The sequence below is a fragment of the Gigantopelta aegis genome, unplaced genomic scaffold (assembly GCF_016097555.1).
Source record: "Gigantopelta aegis isolate Gae_Host unplaced genomic scaffold, Gae_host_genome ctg5354_pilon_pilon:::debris, whole genome shotgun sequence".
Lineage (NCBI taxonomy): Eukaryota > Metazoa > Mollusca > Gastropoda > Neomphalida > Peltospiridae > Gigantopelta > Gigantopelta aegis.
In genome coordinates this window covers 844-20,777 of record NW_024534363.1, presented here as the reverse complement: position 1 = coordinate 20,777, position 19,934 = coordinate 844, and the positions used below count along the sequence as shown (strand labels likewise).

Sequence of the window (19,934 nt, the reverse complement as noted above, 5' to 3'; positions counted from 1 at the left end):
TAAGTAAAAACACTGAACTGACACCTGTGTGAATGCACGAAGCGCACTGTGTTGCAAACAATCACTCTTAAACGAAAGTTCTCCGTACAGTACGATTGTTTTTCTTCTTTTTCTCTTTGAGATGGATCCAATCCAATAAAGGGAAATAACTGGCAAAATACCTTTCCGTTATTATCGTCTTCACAATGACAAGACGTTTTTCACGATGTACGTTTATTGTGAAGACGCACGCCAGGTCGAGTTTATTAAAAGGGTTGTTATGTTTGTCTTTTGCACTAGTGAACATTGTTATAACAGCAGTTTTAAACACCTAGAACTATCCAAACAAAATAAAACCGCGGTTTATAGCTTCGTAGCCATAATGCAGTTATATAATAAAATAGGCCAAGTGATGCATGATCCAGCCATTTTTGCAAAATCGTCAAATACGAATTAAAATTGATTTCAGCGAATATATCTCATTAATTCATCAAAAAGATATTTCGAGAAACAATCGAATACATTTCTTTAAGAAGTCTTAATTTTGCTATATTTTGTTTGGTTAACTCAAATTTCAGTTTCTCTACAGGTTTTGTGACCAAATTCATCAAAGTGCTAGTGATGTTTTACGCAGAATGTAAAGCCTGAGATCCTAATAGGAAAAGACCCACTTGATCAGTCAGATTAAATACACAAACAATGTTATGCCCCAGAATAAACTCAACTCAAAATATATTATGCTTTATGATACACTGGCAGAACACCATACACACGACCAATTCTCGTTGATTCTGGAAAAGTTATATTTTCTTCTTTTCCTTCACCCAGGTTGTATTATGTAATTACACAGTTAGTATCAAAGCCACTGAAGGACAATAAGCTTCCGTTCTGCCACGATACGCCAAACCAATATTTAAATGACCGCCATTTCGTTGTTGACCTCACTTCAATCTTGATTTCATCATCACTGTCAGTGACCTGGACGTGCATCACATTTCCATCATAGTCCAGCAGATATACATCAGGGAGGTGAACCGAACCTCTCAGACACATCGAGCTGTATGGTAAACGTGAGCTGAGGTTAGACACACAGAGAGTCGCTGTATTGAAACACTGGATAACATCTGATCCACTTCCTCTACTCCGTCCACCCATCACCAGAATGTTGCGTTTAACTGTACCAGCGAATGCAAACTCTCTCTTCTGTTTCAAATCTCCAACAACCTGCCAGCGTGTTCCACTCTCGCTCATCTCTTCAATCGTGTTGCTGTACTTACCACCAATTGCATACATTTTGGAATTAGCTGTGGCCATGCAGTGATAGTAGCGTTCTTGTTCGAGATCTGGACCTGTTTCCCACTCTCTTCTACAGACGTCGTAGACGAGTGTACATTTACTTCTACTGCCACCACCAGTGATGTAGATCTTGTTACCTAGACTTGCTGCTGAATACCAATATCCAGGATCTACTGGAGCAGGTGTAACGTCTTCCCATGTCCCTTCTGAAGTAAAACAAGACAGAAGTGAAGTTTTGTTGTGATGTAACTCGAACACATCTACACGTCTGCTATGAAATACATATCTGCTGTCACAACCTGTTGTCAGATCTTCTGAACGCCGCACATATTTTATCATTTGCTGAACAAATTTATTTCCACAAATGAGTTCTGAAAAAACTACGTTTTCAATGAGAAACTGTGGATCAACAAGATCAATTCTGATCATTTCAAAGATACGTGTTACGTCATCTGCATCCATGTTATTTGTTTCAAGCCACTTCATGGCACTTTTCAGAATTATGTCTTCCTTGCATTTCAAGTCATCTTTAGACAATATTTCTAGAAGTTCTGTCTTTGATAAATGAACAATGTTTTCTCTTTCAACAAAGTCGGTCAAGTTTTCTGTCAGATACGAAACTGCTCTGTTCGACAAATGAGGAACATTGTAGCGATTCATAAGTCTCCACCAGTGTAGACAGTTATCCGCATTGAGCACGAGACTTTCCTTAAGATAACGATGACACAGATCTTTGACGTCATCAAGCTGCATCATTTCGCATGCGTCTAAAATGTTGACGCAGTTATCTTCGTTTACAAGATCCACTGAACACAAAGCCATCTTGAGAATATCCTGGACCACTGACACCATGACAGTGGGCAGATTTAAGACGCCCGTCCGACTCTCTGTCATGTCTGATGTCAGCATTGCCCGGAAGTAAGATGACATCGCGGCCACAACCAAACAGTTTGCGCTTGTTGTCCCATTCTCACAGACAATGTCAAGGTCATTGAACGTACCTTTGACCATCTCTTCGTGGATGTTTTGGAGAATGTTGTTTTTAGAACGATCCATTATTTGAGAACTTCTGATCTGAAAGAGAACATATATTATAGTAACGTACCTAATGTTAATGATACAATTTGAATTAATTTTGACGGCAGATATATCGTACTAAAATAATACATGTACGGGTGCTATACTAAAAATATAGCATATTACACGTGACTCTTAAATCTATTCAGTTGATTTCCTGTGATGTATTATCAACAATCTTCTGTCAAACACAGTATAAACTGATTTTATTCGACTATATGACTTAGGGGCAGTTCCCAAACCGGCCAATCGGTTACGTAGTGAATCGTTATTTTCTAAAATGAAAAGTTGAAACATCGTGGCCCAACAAAGTATTATTTTGATTTGTTTCTAAAAGTACTTCATTTAGTCATCTACATTACCACCATGTCTCACTTATTATTAATGGGTTTTTTAAGTCACTGAATTATGACTATGGTCCGTCAATCAGAAGAAAATAATAACTGCGTTGAGGACATTGACGTTTGTAGATGACTTGTTTTATTGGTTGAAATATTTCGAAAACATTATTTGAACTTTGTTATATGCAATTGATAAGTGTCCTTAAGCAAAACGGCGAATTGATAAAGACGGTCGTGGGTGTGAAAATAAGCCAGCGTGACTTTGAATGAAGATTTAATTATTTTTTTTAGTTAAATGGACTTCATTTTCTGTGTATTTTAATTTGGACAGTCAAGAAGATTTTAAATTCTAAGTGGAGGAGGAAATATTTTTTTTGGAGATAGTTACGCTACTGATTCCCGTGAACACGTCTAAGAACACGTGGTGCTGTATACCACAGGTTATGACAGCTGGACGTGTACCACAAGGGGAAAATTCGCCTACATTCCTCCAATATGGATACCTAAACACTTTAGTCAAGTGTTGAAGGATTTAAAAGACAATGCGTTGCAACTGAACATCGCAAGTGTGAACGTGACGGAAAGTGTCAATAACGGTTGCCCAGTCGTACGCTTCTCCAAATGTGAACACGTGCTCCTGAAATATAAGATAAACAATGGAAATGCCTTCCGGATTTCAATCTACGCTATGGCAATAAAAGTTCATTGTATTATTAATAATTTTTGTTTGTTTGTTGTTGTTTTGTTTTTTGTTTTTAAATACAAGTGTAGTTAATTTTTTCTCCAAAAGTGTAGGTATATTGTGATAATTAAAAATATATATTATTTCATAACGAAAATAACCGCGAATACGCTGAAATAAAATAATAAACAGTCAGAATATGAACTCACCATTTATTATTATTATTATTATTATTATCAGGCGCGTGCATGGAATTCAGCAGGGGAGAGAGCCTAGACGGTTACAACGCTAGAGTGCTTGATTCGAAAAGGAATAACATGTTTTCCAGCGTCACAAAGGTCGTTTTTTATTAAACGTTTGCAAATTATTTTGACCGATTCGCATAGTGGTCATTCGGTTTAATATACAGCGTAACCCTCCCCCCAAAAACAACAACAAAAAAAACAACAACAAAAAAACACACAAAAAACCAACCAACAAACAAAACAAAACAGTATAGGGGCCTATTGTTGCATGTTTTGCCGTGCACAGGTTGGATTAATTATTACTTAACCCAGTTGAATCCAGTTCTACGGGCAGGGACAAGTTCAGCCTGTCGTTTGTGCGTGTGTGCACGCACGTTAATCTAGCATTTTTATAGCCAAAACCCCATAAATAAAACACCGCCCCCTCCACCCCTAAAAGGTAGTAGTAGGCTAATAACAATATTAATAATGATGATGATGATGATGATGATGATGATGATGATGATGATGATGATGATGATAATAATAATAACAATAATAATAATACACTTATTATTATTATTATTATTGCATGTATTATAATGTTGGTAAAATCACGTTGCAGTGGGGTGGGTGGGGGCGGTTGTTACCGAAACATTACATAAACTTAGAGGGAGACCCGGGAGTGGTCTCAGCGTTACTGGTATAACAAAATATATTATTTTGAGTTTTATTACCCCTTGCAATTTTGCGCATTTGAAATATGACTAAATACAGGAAAATAACCTTTTAGTCATATTTATTTGCGGTAAAATTAACTTTTAAAAACAAATTACGTAAGGAGCCTCAAAATTGCTATCAGTGAAAAAAAAAATATTCAAGCCGTTGTTAATCTGTGTACTGTCTGAAGTTAGTTTCTCTTTCAGATGATTTGTAATTTTTATTTATTTATTTATTATTAATTTTGTGTTAGTACTGTAGGGGCAATATTACGCTATTCATGTCTATTGAACACGTACACAAAAGGGTCCATTATACTCATACCCCCCCCCCCCCCCCCCCCCACACACACACACCCCGTCTCCATTGTTCAGAAAACGCACTGTTCGTACAGTACTTAGTGTGTATTCCTACTGCTCCAGATGGTTCGGTATTATTGATTAATCAAATACTTATTTATCGCCTATATACATTTTTGCTGTGAATATACCCAGCCCTCGTTAGCGGAGGCTATATACATGGCCGTCGTATATATAGTCGCATCGTAAATTATAAACACTGTCTAGTTCAGAGTATTCTTTTAAAATGTAACAATTCCTATCCCAAGTCAGCTGTTATGGCATATTTTGCATACAATGAATTTGACAAGGTGGACAATGAAGGTGTTTGTGATCCAGATGTTTAGAGTGTTTTGCGTACGACTAACGATAAATGTACCTATAGATGTAAATACCTAACTAGTCAGGATTGTCAACGTTTAGCATGCTTTTGTTACTAACATAAATTAATGTATAAGCTTATTATCATTCAGTACATGTTTTTATTAATTTTTAATAACTTATTTTCATTGTGGGTTTTTTCTATTTACCCTACGTCACAGAGGACGGTCAAGCGTTCTCGTTACATGAGCTTGGTAAATCGTTTTGACACTGCGGTTATTCGGGGGATGCTCGTCACGTGACTCAAAATAAACGCCACACCTCTGCTCTCCAAATAGCCGTTATTTTTCTCTGAATTATGGACCGTAGACATAATTCAATTACTTTAATAAAATATCAATAATAAGTGGAATACGCTGGTTATGTAGATGGTTCAATAAAATACTGTTAGGTACAAATCAAATGTATATATTGTTATATAATACTATGTTGAGTCAATAATTAGGTCAACCATCCGTGATTGACCGCTTTTAAGTGTTAAACCCATACTTATTCAAATAACATTGTAATTTTTTTTTTAATGGGCCCACCGACGGGGATCGATCCCAGACCGATCGCGCATCAAAGCGAGCGCCTTACCACTGGGCTACGTCCCGCCCTCCCCTTGCTGCAAGACAAAATATATCAAAGATTTGAAAAAAAAGAGTTGAAAGAAAATAGTTTTCGAGTCGACAGACTGTCTCAATACAGCAAATATTACTGTCATAAAATGGGTATCACCCCTTGTCATGGGCGTCAATCCGGCTTTAAAGGGAGGGGGGGGACGTGTACGTGTGTGTGTGTGTGTCTGTCTGTGCGCGCGCGCGCGCGCGCGCGCGTGTGTGTGTGTGTGTGTGCTAAACGAAAACGTGTGGAGGTGACATTTATATAGATTGTCCCCCGGGGTTGAAAAGTGAGGGGGACGCGTCCCCCCTGTCCCCCACCGATCGACACCCATGCCCCTTGTACCCCCAAGGATCTGCCTGTGTAACATACTGACATGGCTCTGCATAATAGAAAAGCCTTGAACATCTCAACATCATTTCTTCCAGCGACATAAAACAAGTAGTAGTAGTAGTAGTAGTAGTAGTAGTAGTAGTAGTAGTAGTAGTACTAGCAGTAGTAGTAGTACCAGTAGTAGTAGTAGTAGTAGTAGTAGTAGTAGTAGTAGTAGTAGTGGTGGTGGTAGTAGTAGTAGTACTACTAGCAGTAGTAGTAGTAGTACCAGTAGTAGTAGTAGTACTAGCAGTAGTAGTAGTACCAGTAGAAGTAGTAGTAGTAGTAGTAGTAGTTGTAGTAGTAGTAGTAGTAACAGTAGCAGTAGCAGCAGCAGCAGCAGTAGTACCAGTAGTAGCAGTACCAGTAGTAGTAGTAGTAATAGTAGTAGTAGTAGCAGCAAACAGTATCACCCCTTGTAGTAGTGGTGGTGGTAGTTGTAGCAGTGGTAGGGGTGGTAGTAGTACTAGTAGTGGTAGTAGTAGTAGAAATTGTAATAGTAGTAGTAGTACTAGTAGTAGTACTAATAGTAGTAGTAGTAGTGATGGTGGTAGCTGTAGCAGTAGTTGTGGTAGTATTAGTAGTACTAGTAATAGTAGTTGTAATGATAGTATTAGTGGTAGTAATAGTTGTAGTTGTGGTAGTAGTAATAGTAGTGGTAGTGACGGTGACAGCGGTCGTAGCGGTAGTAGTAGTAGTAGTAATGTGGTAGTAGTAGTAGTTGTTGTAGTAATAGTAGTAGTAGTAGTAGTAGTAGTAGTAGTAGTAGTGGTTGTAGTAGTGGTTGTAATGGTAGTAGTAGTACATTAGTAGTAGTAGTAGTGGTGGTAGTAGAAGTGGTAGTAGTAGCAGTGGTAGTAGGAGTAGAAATTGTAGTAGTAGTAGTAGTAGTGGTAGCAGTAGAAGAAGAAATTCTAACAGTAGCAGGAGTAGTAGTAGTAATAGTAGTAGAAATTGTAGTAGTAGTAGTAGTAGTAGTAGTAGTAGTAGTAGTAGTAGTAGTAGAAGACTACTAGTAAGATTTGCAGTATAGTTGCAGTAGAGTAGTGGTAGCAGTAGAAGAAGAAATTCTAATAGTAGCAGGAGTAGTAGTAGTAGTAGTAGTAGTAGTAGTAGTAGTAGTAGTAGTAGTAGTAGTAGTAGTAGTAGTAGTAGAAATTGTAGTAGTAGTAGTAGTAGTAGTAGTAGAAGACTACTAGTAAGATTTGCAGTATAGTTGCAGTAGAGGTTTTGCTCGTTCGTAGCTGTAGAAGTATGTGCAATACAAACTATTTCTCATTGAACTAAATATGAAACTGTTTAGAATCTCCTGTCATAACTTCTATCTACGTGGGCGCCAATGACCTAACGAAGTCCGGATTACAATGAATAGGGAACGTTGTACTGCATTGTTAACAACATCAGCCAAAGCGACCATTGTTGAAATCCTACAAACAAACAGTGTTTTACAGTGCATTCGTGACAATTTATTTTGGCAAATGTTGCATATTGTCAGTTATTAACAACATATTAGAAACCACATAAGTACGTCAAAAGGGAACCGATCAATTGGCATGTAAATTTATAATAAATACATTTTAAAAATTCACATGAATTAAGTGTTAAACCCACACTTATTCAAATAACACTGTAAATTAACAAAATAAATAAATTAAAGTCTCTTTACAAATTACCATCAAATTACGTAAATTAAATTCCCTTCCTTTTTGATACAGGTATGAAGGCAATTGGCGGAACAGCCAAATTAAAGCGCGCGCAGTTCTACCTTAAAGGGACATACCCTAGTTTCAAGCCGTGAAAATTAACTCTAAAAATAGACTCCATAGCTGTTACTTCCCAGACGCACGTGCGTTTTTAAAAATATCAGAAGTGCATTGTGTGATATTAAAAACACTAGGATAACCAAAAACACTTCGAATGTACGGAAATGGATAATCTAAATAATAAAATCTAAGTAAAATATGATTTCAGTTATCAAAAACGGCTCTAATAGTAAAAAATATGACTTAGTGTATAAAAACACTTCGAATGCACGGAAATGGATAATCTAAACAATAAAATCTAAATAAAGTATGATTTCAGTTATCCAAAACGGCTCTAATAGTAAAAAATATGCCTTAGTGTTTAAAAACACTTCGAATGTACGGAAATAGATGATTTAAACAATAAAATCTAAATAAAGTATGATTTCAGTTATCCAAAACGGCTCTAATAGTAAACAATATGCCTTAGTGTTTAAAAACCAGGGTATGTCCCTTTAATCTCTGTGTACTGCATTATCGACTACTTCAGTGAGAATACAAGTGAACGCTGTTCTAGCAAATGTCTTCTCCCCTGTGTTAAAATTAGTATATAATTTGAAGGTAATTTTTTTAAGAAACTTTTTTATTTACGCTGAATATTTTTTTTTCAAAATAGTTGGGATGGGTTTAAAACATAGTATTATGTTCTTATATGCATTTTAACTGTATTCGTTGTGGCCTTTCATTCAAATTCGTAGGTTCCTTTTAGACGTAAACAGACTATAGATGATATAGACTTGTATGTAGCTGAGCTGCGAACTCCGTATTAGTGTAAATTAAAAATAAAAACTTACTGGCAGGGCGTCTAAATTATGATAGCCCCACTCACATGGCTAGTGATATTCAATGCTGGGCTAGTAAATAACTACTATGGCTATGCCCGATGGGTAGTGAAAACAAAAGTTGTCAAATTTTGTATTTAAGTTTATTTTGTAAATATGAATATCCTGTCCTCACCCTCCTCCTCACCCTCCTCCTCACCCTCCCTCTCCTCCCCCTCCTCCCCCCTCAAATCTAAGGGTTAGGGTTTTTAAATTCTTATCTCCTTCTGTAGACGTTTTTAAGGTGACATATCCGATTATTCCTACTAGTAAAATTGTGTTTACTTAAAATAGGGCTAGTGAATTTTTTATCATGGCCAGTACATTTTTTAAATGACTGATCATTCTTTTCATTTCAACATATTTTCGTGTTTATATCCAATTAAGGTTCAAGCACGCTGTCCTAGGCGCACATGTCAGCTATCCGGGATGTCTGTCCAGGACAATGAGTTAGTTATACATGTAGTTGGTTAGTAGTTAGTGAGAGAGAAGAGGGTGTAGTGGTCTTACACCTATCCATTGAGCCGGTAAAAACTTGCTCTGGGTTGTAGCCGGTACAGGACTGCGAACCCTGTACCTACCATCCTGTAGTCCGATGGCTCAACGACTGTGCCACCGAGACCGGTAATCACTAATCCCATGGTTAGTGGGTTTTATAACAAGTCTAGAAGTCCCGTCACTGGTCTAGAGACATGTTACCACATTGAGTGGTGTAACTTAATCACTGTGCCACCTAGACCGGTAATCACTAATCCCATGGCTAGTGGGTTTTATAACAATTCTAGAAGTCCCGTCACTGGTCTAGAGACATGTTACCAGATTGAGTATTTTAACGTCTTTCGTAGCCAGCGTTATACAAACCCCACAATTAGTCTGATATATCTGTCGTCAATCTAAATTCAGTACAGATATCAGACTAGAAACCCACATGTTGGGCCTCTATACTTAAAATAGTACATAGTGGATATTAAACTCGCTACAATCTGTTATCAAGTTTATGTGAAATAAGTTTTCTGTCATAAGCTTTAACGAGTGAGGGGCGGGACGTAGACCAATGGTAAAGTGATCCCCTGTTACGTGATCGATCTAGGCTCGATATACCATCAATTGGCCCCATTGAGCTATTTCTAATTCCAACCAGTGCAATACGACTGGTATATCAAAGACAGTGGTATGTACTATCATGTCTGTGGGATGGTGCTATAAAATGTCCCTTGCTACTAATGTACAGAATGTAGCGGGTTTTTTCTCCAAGACTAAATCAAAATTACGGAATGTTTAAAATCCAATAGCCGATGATTAATAAATCAATGTGCGTATTTGATTAAATAATAATTTAAAATTAAATGTGAACATACCTTCGAATTGTTCCTGCATCAAACTGTGCGATCTTGTTATGAAATACTTCCTTGTATATATGAGGGGTGTCGTTTTCTGGAGGTTACAATGCACCAAATCAAATACCATTGCCGTTAATGTTAACGTGTATTAATAAAACTGATGAAAGCGTTGATCAATAAAAAGTGTGGCACCTTGCATATAATCTACCTGTAAGAAACTAAAAGTAATTTTTGCTAAAAATCGCAGTTCCATTATTTGTTTCTTTCTTTTTTGTTTGTTTGTTTGTTTGTTTTGTTTTTGTTTTGTTTTGTTTTTGTTTTTTGTTTTTGTTTTTTCTTGGTTTATTGTTTTTGTTTTTGTTATTTTGTTATTTTAATTGTTTTGAGGGGGTACCCAGTTCTAATGTTATTAGTTTGTGTATACCTGATAACAACTGTATAACAAGTCAAAGCGTATTTATTTATTCGCAATGGATATAGTATTTGCACAAATAATCAATCACTTATTACTACTACTAATCAGAACCGTAGCTGTTTTTACTCCGTAAATATTAGAGTAAATATTAGACTTTGAATTTGGAACTTTGACACGGAGTTTTCTTCTTTGGTACAAGTCAACCTGGAAGAATAACTATTATTGGGTTGGGACCTATCGAAAACATTAGAAGAAAATATGTACACAAATACTATGAACTAATTCTAGCGTGTCTAAAATTAAAGATACTTTATTAGTGTTGTGTAATGCACCATTATTGAGAAACTGCTTCTTTTTTATTTTTGTTTTAATATCTGGTCTTGTGAACTTGTGAAATGGTGTTTCTCCTTCGCACGTTTGAGTTATTTTCATGGCGAACCCTCTGTTCAGGATTAATTATAGATATTATGTATTAATGTGTGTTCTTGTTATATGTGTTAGTAGATATTCTGTCTTAATGTGTCTTCTTGTTATATGTGTTAATAGATATTCTGCGTTAATGTGTGTTCTTGTTATATGTGTTAGTAGATATTCTGTCTTAATGTGTCTTCTTGTTATATGTGTTAATAAATATTCTGCGTTAATGTGTGTTCGTGTTTTATGTGTTAATAGATATTCTGTGTTAATGTGTGTTCGTGTTATATGTGTTAATAAATATTCTGTGTCAATGTGTGTTCCTAGTATATGTGTTAGTAGATATTCTGTGTTAATGTGTATTCTTGTTATATGTGTTAATATATATTCTGAGTTAATGTGTGTTCTTGTTATATGTGTTAATATATATATATATATTCTGTGTCAATGTGTGTTGTTGTTCTATATGTTAATAGACATTCTGTGTTAATGTGTGTTCTTGTTATATATGTAAACATATATTATGTGTTAATGTGTGTGTTCTTGTTATATGTGTTAATAGATATTCTGTGTTAATGTGTGTTCTTGTTCTATGTGTTAATATATATTCTGTGTCAATGTGTGTTTTCGTTTTATGTGTTAATATATATTCTGTGTCAATGTGTGTTCTTCTTATATGTGTTAATAGATATTCTGTGTTAATGTGTGTTCTTGTTATATGTGTTAAAGGAATATTCCCGAGATTGCTGCACTGTAAGATGTTTCCGACTAATAAAATATGTCTACAATTAAACTTGCATATTAAATCTATTTTCTTGTTTAGAATATCAGTGTCTGTATATTCAATGTGTTTCTGGTCGTCTTAATATTTGTAAGAAGCCCAAACTGGATTTTGTCTTCAAATAATTTCGTACGTATGAAAAAAAATCTTTTTTTAGGAAATAAAATTAAATTTAACCTAATACAAATAATATTAGAACGACCAGAAACAAGTTTAATATACAGCCACTAATATTTTATGAAGTAATTATAGTGGTCCAAAAGTCTCTGTTAGTCGATAACGTCTTTAAAAATGCAGCAAACACAGGAATGTACCTTCGACTATGTATTTGTGTTGTCCTCTTGTTACAAATGGGAATGTGTCCGAATCCCTTCAGTCGGCAGTTGAAGGCGCATCTGGAAATCGTTTATATCTGAGCACTGTCAAAAAATAATAATAATAATAACAAGAGAAAACAAAAACAAAACAAAAACGAAAATAAAAACCATGCAAAAAACAACTAACAACCATGTGGACGCATCTGGTGGTTTCCTGTATGAGTTCCCGGCGCTAGGTTAGCTGCCAGTTACTATGTCTTTATGATTCTTATTTGTGTTCTGTCGTAACCTGTTTCTGGCAGTTATTACAAGTGTATCGCACAAAGTTGTTTAGCTAGTATTCGAATATTCAAATATTCGCTCGTCATTTCCGTCGGTTATTCGAATACAAGTTTCGGCCCGAATACCGAACACTAGTTAAAACAGTATATGAATATTATATCAAACAAACTATAACCAATGCAGTTGAATACTACTACCGCTTTCCTCAAAATATTAACTGAAGAAAGTGAAACCTTTGATGACTCATTTTCGATATAAACAGGTGTTTTACAACACAAACTTATAGTACTTAGTTGTGCAGGTACCACCACGGCATTTAGTATACTCAACCAAGGGGATTCGACCCAACGACCTCAGATTTTCCAATTGACCTAGATCCAGCTCGGTACAGTTTAAAGCTTACTCGTATCGATTACGTAGGGAAGGTCGCCATCTGAACTAGATCCCGCTCGATACAGTTTGAGGCTTACTCGTGTCGATTACGTAGATCGGTCGCCAACTGACTTTTCTGCGTCAGACTGCGATTGTCCCAGTTAATTTTAAGTTAATATTTTAAAATATATTTATATAGAGAGAATAATACATGAGTGGCCATTAGATACCATTTATCTCACGAGTTATTTTAAAATGCATCTAACGAGCGAAAGCAAGTTTCATACGTTTGTTAAACAACGAGTTGTGAGATAAATCGTATCTAACGGACACGAATGTATTATTCTATTTCTTACATATCCTCAATAAACATGTTTTAAGCAAATTTTAACATCTTGTTCGACTAAAAGTTATTTACAGCCGTTGCACGTGTAGCTACATTACGCGACACAGACCCATGATTGTCAGTTTAATTATATGTCAAAGTATAATCGATGTCCATCGTGCAGTTTTTTACTGGATGTATGTCATTGGATTGGTGACCTGGTCCTCACCGAGGAGCAGCCAGTCGTATGTCTTGAAATTGTTAACACACATACGTGTGTAAACAACTATATGTTATCCCCCCAAAAAAAAACGCATTCTAACCAACGTGCGTGTAAGAAAATTAATTTAATATCATATAGTAATGCTTCTCTTAAAAAAGGTAATGGTTACTATATTCATAGTTGAACAAAGCTTGTTTCTGTGGGTGGGGGTAATTTAATATCACATAGTAATGCTTCTCTTAAAAAAGGTAATGGTTACTATATTCATAGTTGAACAAAGCTTGTTTCTGTGGGTGGGGGTAATTTAATATCATATAGTAATGCTTCTCTTAAACAAAGGTAATGGTTACTATATTCATAGTTGGACCTAGCTTGTTTCTGTGGGTGGGGGTAATTTAATATCATATAGTAATGCTTCTCTTAAAAAAGGTAATGGTTACTATATTCATAGTTGGACCTAGCTTGTTTCTGTGGGTGGGGGTAATTTAATATCATATAGTAATGCTTCTCTTAAACAAAGTAATGGTTACTATATTCATAGTTGGACCTAGCTTGTTTCTGTGGGTGTGGGTAATTTAATATCATATAGTAATGCTTCTCTTAAACAAAGTAATGGTTACTATATTCATAGTTGGACCTAGCTTGTTTCTGTGGGTGGGGGTAATTTAATATCATATAGTAATGCTTCTCTTAAAAAAGGTAATGGTTACTATATTCATAGTTGAACCTAGCTTGTTTCTGTGGGTGGGGGTAATTTAATATCATATAGTAATGCTTCTCTTAAAAAAGGTAATGGTTACTATATTCATAGTTTAACCTGTGGGTGGGGGTAGGGCAGGTTATAGTATAATTGATATGTTTAATAATTTTGTTAAGGGTATTAAATAAGATTATCCTATTTGTCAAAGGCGACCTGAGCATGCGTGCGAATTTCCGGGTACACATTTTAAGCCAGCCTCACACGGAGCGTATTTGATGATAAGATTCGACTTGGGCTATCTGATTGTATATTCCAGTATCGTGCCGTATGGCTACAAACATGCACCGTGTGATACCGGCTTTACACGTCGTACGAGCGTCATGCAATTCCCCACATTTGTGACCCGAGTGTAATTTGTTATCTGATCTGTGTAATTACAACGTTGACCTCACCTGACCTAGACTTTAGATTCATTGAGATCGCGAATAGTGTGTGTACCATTCTGTAAGTTTATCCATGTCCCTATATAAGTTGCAACTCCCGCTACATACAAAGCAGAATATGAAACTTGTTAAGCTATTTAGTCGAATCTTTGTCAGTAGCTTACTTTGAGTTCTTAACAATTAATTATTCATTTATTCAAAGATCATGTACGTACATACACACACACGCAGATATAAAGAGAGAGAGAGGGGTGGTGGTGGAAGAAAGACGAAATACACATACCCACACGCACGCACACATACACACACACACGCTTTTAACTGAGACAGTTAAATCAAAGTGGGTCATTTCAGATCAAATCATTATATTTTGTTATGACAGCTGAACTCAACAACTGGCTCAAACAGAATACACATGTATAATTACACAAGGTTACAGTTAGTTTGTTTTGTTTAACGACATCACTAGAGTACACTGATTTACTAATCATCAGCTATTGTATGTCAAACGATTGGTAATGTTTAAAAATAGCCTTAAAGAGGAAATCCGCTATATTATTATGTCAATTAATTCATTAATTCATTTGTACTTATTTTCGTGCTTATATCCAATTAAGGTTTAAACACGCTGTCCAGGGCACCCACCTCAGCTATCTAGGCAATGTTCAGTACACTGGGTTAGTGGTTAGTTGTTAGTGGTTAGTAAGAGAGAAGTCGGTAGAGTGGCAATATACCTACCCATTAAGCCGATAACGCTCGCTTTGGGTGGGAGCCGGTAACGGGATACGAACCCAGTATCTACCAGCCTTACGTCCAATGGCTTAATCACTGCACACTGGCGTGGGTACTTTTTATTATTAGTAGCAAGGGGGATTTTGTATGGAGTGTTCGACACACAGGGTAGCACGTACCACGACATTTAATACAATATTCGTGGTGCACTGGCTGGAGCGAAAAATAGCCCACTGGGCTCACCTACTGGGTGTATATACAAAGCGTGGTAACTAATGTATCATGATACACACTTCATAAAACGGTCAATATATAGGGAGAAAACACCTATTCCATTTAATTACAACTGGTTTTCGTGATTATCTACTTACGGTTCAAACACGCAGTCGTGGATACACAGCAGTGATCTCGGTTGAATAGACTCTCTGATAATGGTTAATTGATAGTGGCTTGTGAGAAATGACTGGTGTAACAAGGGCCGTGGTATGTACTATCGTGTCTGTGGGATGGTGCGTATAAAAGATCCCTTGCTGCTAATTAAAAAGAGAAGCCCATGAAGTGTCGATAGCGGGTTTCCTCTCTCAATATCTGTGAGGTCTTTCCTTCGTTCCTGGATACACAGCAGTGATCTCAGTTGACTAGACTCGCTGTTAATAGTTAATTGTTAGCGGATAGTGACAGTATGTACAAGAAAGATAACACTATTTTGTGTATACAGAGACTAAAGTACTGTCGGAAATAGAATAAAAATGATTTTCGTCGATTATTTCTTTGATATTAAACTGACAAGTAAATATTTTGCAAATACCCATTCAATGATACTTTACCTAATTTAGCATTTACTTGTTTGGGCTCTCATTGATGTACAAGGTAGTGTTTACTCTTGAAATTAAACTAAAGATGTCAGTAAACAGGTGATTTGTGACCTTTATTGGAACAGACTATAACACATTTTGATTGATATGTGTCAATTTCATTTACCCTCAAACACACTTTTCATTTAAAACTGCAAGTTAACTGATTATTTGAAATGGCAGCATAAATTATTAATTATGACAAGCATATTTATTGAATAAATATTCAATATAAGTACATTAGAAATTTACACAATCTTGCAACAATTTAAAGGTGCTATATAATGCGAACTGTGATAACGATTCTCCAATAAAAATGTATTTTCTACCAGTAGATAAAATTATTTCCTATAATCATTTTTGGGCATATTGTTAAAGGTGTCTTCTTTAAATGTTAAATCAAAATTTTATTGAAAAAACAGAAAGAAAAAGATTTGCAATAGCAACATTGAGATAGCACCTTTAATACCTGTATAATGGATCACTCATAATATGGTTCTTGACAGTTTTGCTCAAAAGTTACTTATAAATGACTACAAATATTTTGTTTTGGAGAGGGATGGGGGCAAACCATCATCAGAAACAGTCCCTCACATATTGTAACAGCTATGAAATTGACACAAGTTGACAAAAATTGTTATAGTCTGTTCCAAATAAGTGCACAGATCATCTGTTTACTGACATGTTTCTTTTAATTTCAAGAGTAAACACCACCTTGAACATCAATGAGCGCCCAAACAAGTAAATGCTAAATTAGGTAGAATATCATTAAATAGATATTTACAAAATATTTACTTGTCAGTTTAATATGTAAGAATAATCAACGAAAATCATTTTTATTCTATTTCCGACAGTACTATAGTCAGAAACATCTTACAATGCAGCAAATTCAGGAATGTCCCTTTAAAATGTGATAAGTGGAGGGCTAGTTGAATTTGAGAAGAGCCAGTAATATTTTTTTTCAACTGGCCCTGCTGGCGACCATGGTTACCATGTTTAGTGTTTTCCCTAGCTTGTTTTACCATGGTGCGGCACCATGCCTGAATAGTCTAGTGCCATATTGCCTTAATCAGCACAATGCTGCCCTGAGATTAAACAAGCCTTTTTCAGTGATTAATTCTAAAATTGCTTTTATAAAACACCAAAAAAGGTATTATTAATTAATAAAATATGCCTTTTATATCGTTTGCCATTCATTTATTAAAGCAAACACATAAATTACATTAATATTTATTTCAATTAATTTCTGTCTATTGTTAATGATATACAAGTGCCCCGAAAATGGTGAAAATGTCCCAAAAGTGTTTGGTCTACCATGCCTTGCCAAATTTCTAGGGAAATCACTTATGTTAATTTCAAACCCACTTTGAACCATGTCCTCTTTCACTGTTCGATTTTCGTTTTGTGTCGTGCGCTAATCCACAATTGTTTTGTCGTTTGAAAATACATAATATTCAATGGTGGAATTTTCTTTTTCTATTATGTACATGTACTTGATAACTGTAAATTTCGTTGTGAGCCATGCATCATGTCACTTTGTGGTTTTTGTTTTGTACCACACATATTTCACTTTTTGATTTCCGTTTTATATCGTGCACTATTTCGGTGTGAGGTCGTATTAAACACTACATTATTTCACTATCAGTCATTCCATTTGTAGCAGATTCCTTTTCACTGCGGGATATGTCCAGTCTCAATGAACGCCATCACCTTTATGGTCTCCAGTTCTGTGAAGTTGAAGTCCTTGGCCAGGACGTTGTTGGTCAACTTACAGAGCAGGTATCCGTCGATTCCTTCTTTGCTGAACGCATCCACGTGTCTGTCTAGCCGCAGACGCTTCAGGTTGACTCCTAGCTCAGTTATCGTTAACTCGTGGACCTTTTTCTCCTCTGTACCCATGACACCTTCACTTGACGTACTGGCTACGTACGGAGCTACCACAGCTCTTTCTATGGCATTGACGTACGCATTCACACTTTTGTTGCTAGCCTCCTCTGGAGATGCACGCTCTGGCTGCTGAACTGGGTCACGTTCGGGTAGCGGTGGTGCCGTATTGTTACCACACAAACCATCATCATTTTGCGGGACCGGGGAGGGAAGTGGACGCGGTCGCTTGAGTCTAAACACGAAACCTTCCAGATTACTTTTGTGTGGTAAAATGAATTGGCTATCTCGCTGTTTAGGGCGATTCTTGGACTGGGTTGTCTCGCCTGTGATGCTGGCTTTCCATGGCTGCCGTATTTGTTCTGTTCGGTTATAGTCTGGTGAGGGTAGACGCGGGGGAGGTGGAACTTTTCTCCGGGCAATAGTTCTGGGTGGTAGTACCGGTACACGATCTTTCTGTGGTGAATAACTCGCTGATTGAGTTGTCTTCCTGGCGCCAGTCGTCTTGGCACGTAGATGGGTTTCTTCTGCTGCGACTTGCCATGTCGAGTATTCTCCCGTCATCTTGAAAAATCTCTCCGGTTCAAGCAGCTCGTACAAATTCTCCGATTTCGATTCGTCTATATCGGCCTGGTTGTACATGGCAATATCTGAAATAAAATTTCATTACGAAATGTGCAGTGCTCTTACTAACAAACAAAACAAGGATGTTTATGTTGCCAATACACCAGTAATTGTTTTTGTTTTTTTAAATCTACGAATGTTATGTGTTGTAAAAAAAATAAGCAGAAACAACTAACGTGTACGTCACAGAACAATACGTTTCTGTGAGGTTTATTTCTATGGTCGGTGTGGGTTTGGTGACTCAAGTCGAATAATGTGATAACATAAAACCCGCATCGGGGTTGTCATGGTTAAGCCATATGACTTAAGGATGGAAGGTACTGGGTTCGCAGCCCGTTTCCGGCTCCCACCCAGAGCCAGTTCTAACGACTCACTGGGTAGGTAGGTATAGGGTACTGACTACTCTCTCACTAACAACTCACTGTCCTAGACAGACATCCCGGATATATGAGCCGTGTATCCAGGACAACATGCTTGGATTTTAATTGGATATAATCGCAAAAATAATTTGAAATTAAATTAATGACATAAAATGACCATCAGGCTCGTAAGTAAGTTAGCAATACTCACTTTCGTTGCCAGGCTTTCTGTCGTATATTATTTGCCTCGCAGCGTCCTCGATGCCACAGACGAAGTTTCGAAACTGTTCGTAAGTCTGATCCTTTATCCCAACCACCGTGGATACCAACACCTTCTGTAGGTACAGTGGAACCAGTATAGTGCGCAACTCGATTACTCCTACACGAAGAAGAGGAATAGACTAAAATTGAATAGATGTTTTATAAATCTGATCCTTGATCCCAACCACCGTGGATACCAACACTTTCTGTAGGTACAGTGGAACCAGTATGGTTTGCAAATCGAGTACTCCTACACGAAGAAGAAGACGAAACGCATGTTGGTAACTGGTATAATACAATTATTTGATTGGATCGCAAAGACCGCTGTTCATTGTAAGTAATTACTTCAATTGAAGCATAATGTGGTGTATTTTTATGGTGTTTTATATGTATATGCACTTGTATACAAAAGGTATATAGACAGTTTTGTATTTATTACATACCCTAAATTGGAAACAAAATTTCCAAATAATAATTCAAAAAATGTAACACTGCTAGCTAATGACGGGGATTTCTAAATTTACACAACTAGGTCAGCTACTACGCGGACCGAAGAACCACCAATTATACACATAGGAATATAGTTCTATTTAAAGCCGCACACCCTAGTTCCATCCAGCGAAAATAAATTATAATTTGGTTAATCTACAAACCTGTAACACACTTAGATCACGTTTGTATCAAATGGAGTGAAAAAGCAGGTTTTATATCGATAAATACCATGGGAATCCCCATGTCCCAATTGCTTGAAATAATTTTGAAAGTTAGTATTCTGATGTCACCGGTAGAAGCACAACAATGCCTACGTCACGACAAATTTCACAGACTTGGGGTGCGTTCGTTTCACCTCTCCTGGACATGTTCCAACTGTTCTGTCCTGGTTGTATCCCCTCTCCAGATATTGTAAGACTTAGCAAAAATTATTGGTTTTAAGGGTTTGTAAACGTTTTTGTATTAAGACACTTACTTGTC

The 19,934-nt window shown here is 36.6% G+C and overlaps 2 protein-coding genes across 2 annotated transcripts; both read right to left on the bottom strand.

The window, feature by feature from the left end:
• Positions 1-161: 161 nt before the first annotated feature.
• LOC121366335 (ectoderm-neural cortex protein 1-like) lies at positions 162-9,277 on the bottom strand (the record flags this gene model as incomplete). Its single annotated transcript, XM_041490822.1, has 3 exons — positions 9,218-9,277; positions 920-2,349; positions 162-275 (listed from the first exon to the last, which is right to left on the bottom strand). Coding segments are annotated over exons 1-3 (1,604 nt in total), but the record flags the coding sequence as incomplete, so codon positions are not given.
• A 7,783-nt stretch (positions 9,278-17,060) lies between these two features.
• On the bottom strand, positions 17,061-19,426 carry LOC121366336. The gene is made up of 2 exons (XM_041490823.1): positions 18,913-19,426; positions 17,061-18,368 (listed from the first exon to the last, which is right to left on the bottom strand). Exon 2 carries the CDS (start codon positions 18,358-18,360, stop codon positions 17,506-17,508), a length of 855 nt encoding a protein of 284 aa, XP_041346757.1. The 5' UTR covers positions 18,361-18,368; positions 18,913-19,426; the 3' UTR covers positions 17,061-17,505.
• Between the last annotated feature and the right edge of the window lie 508 nt (positions 19,427-19,934).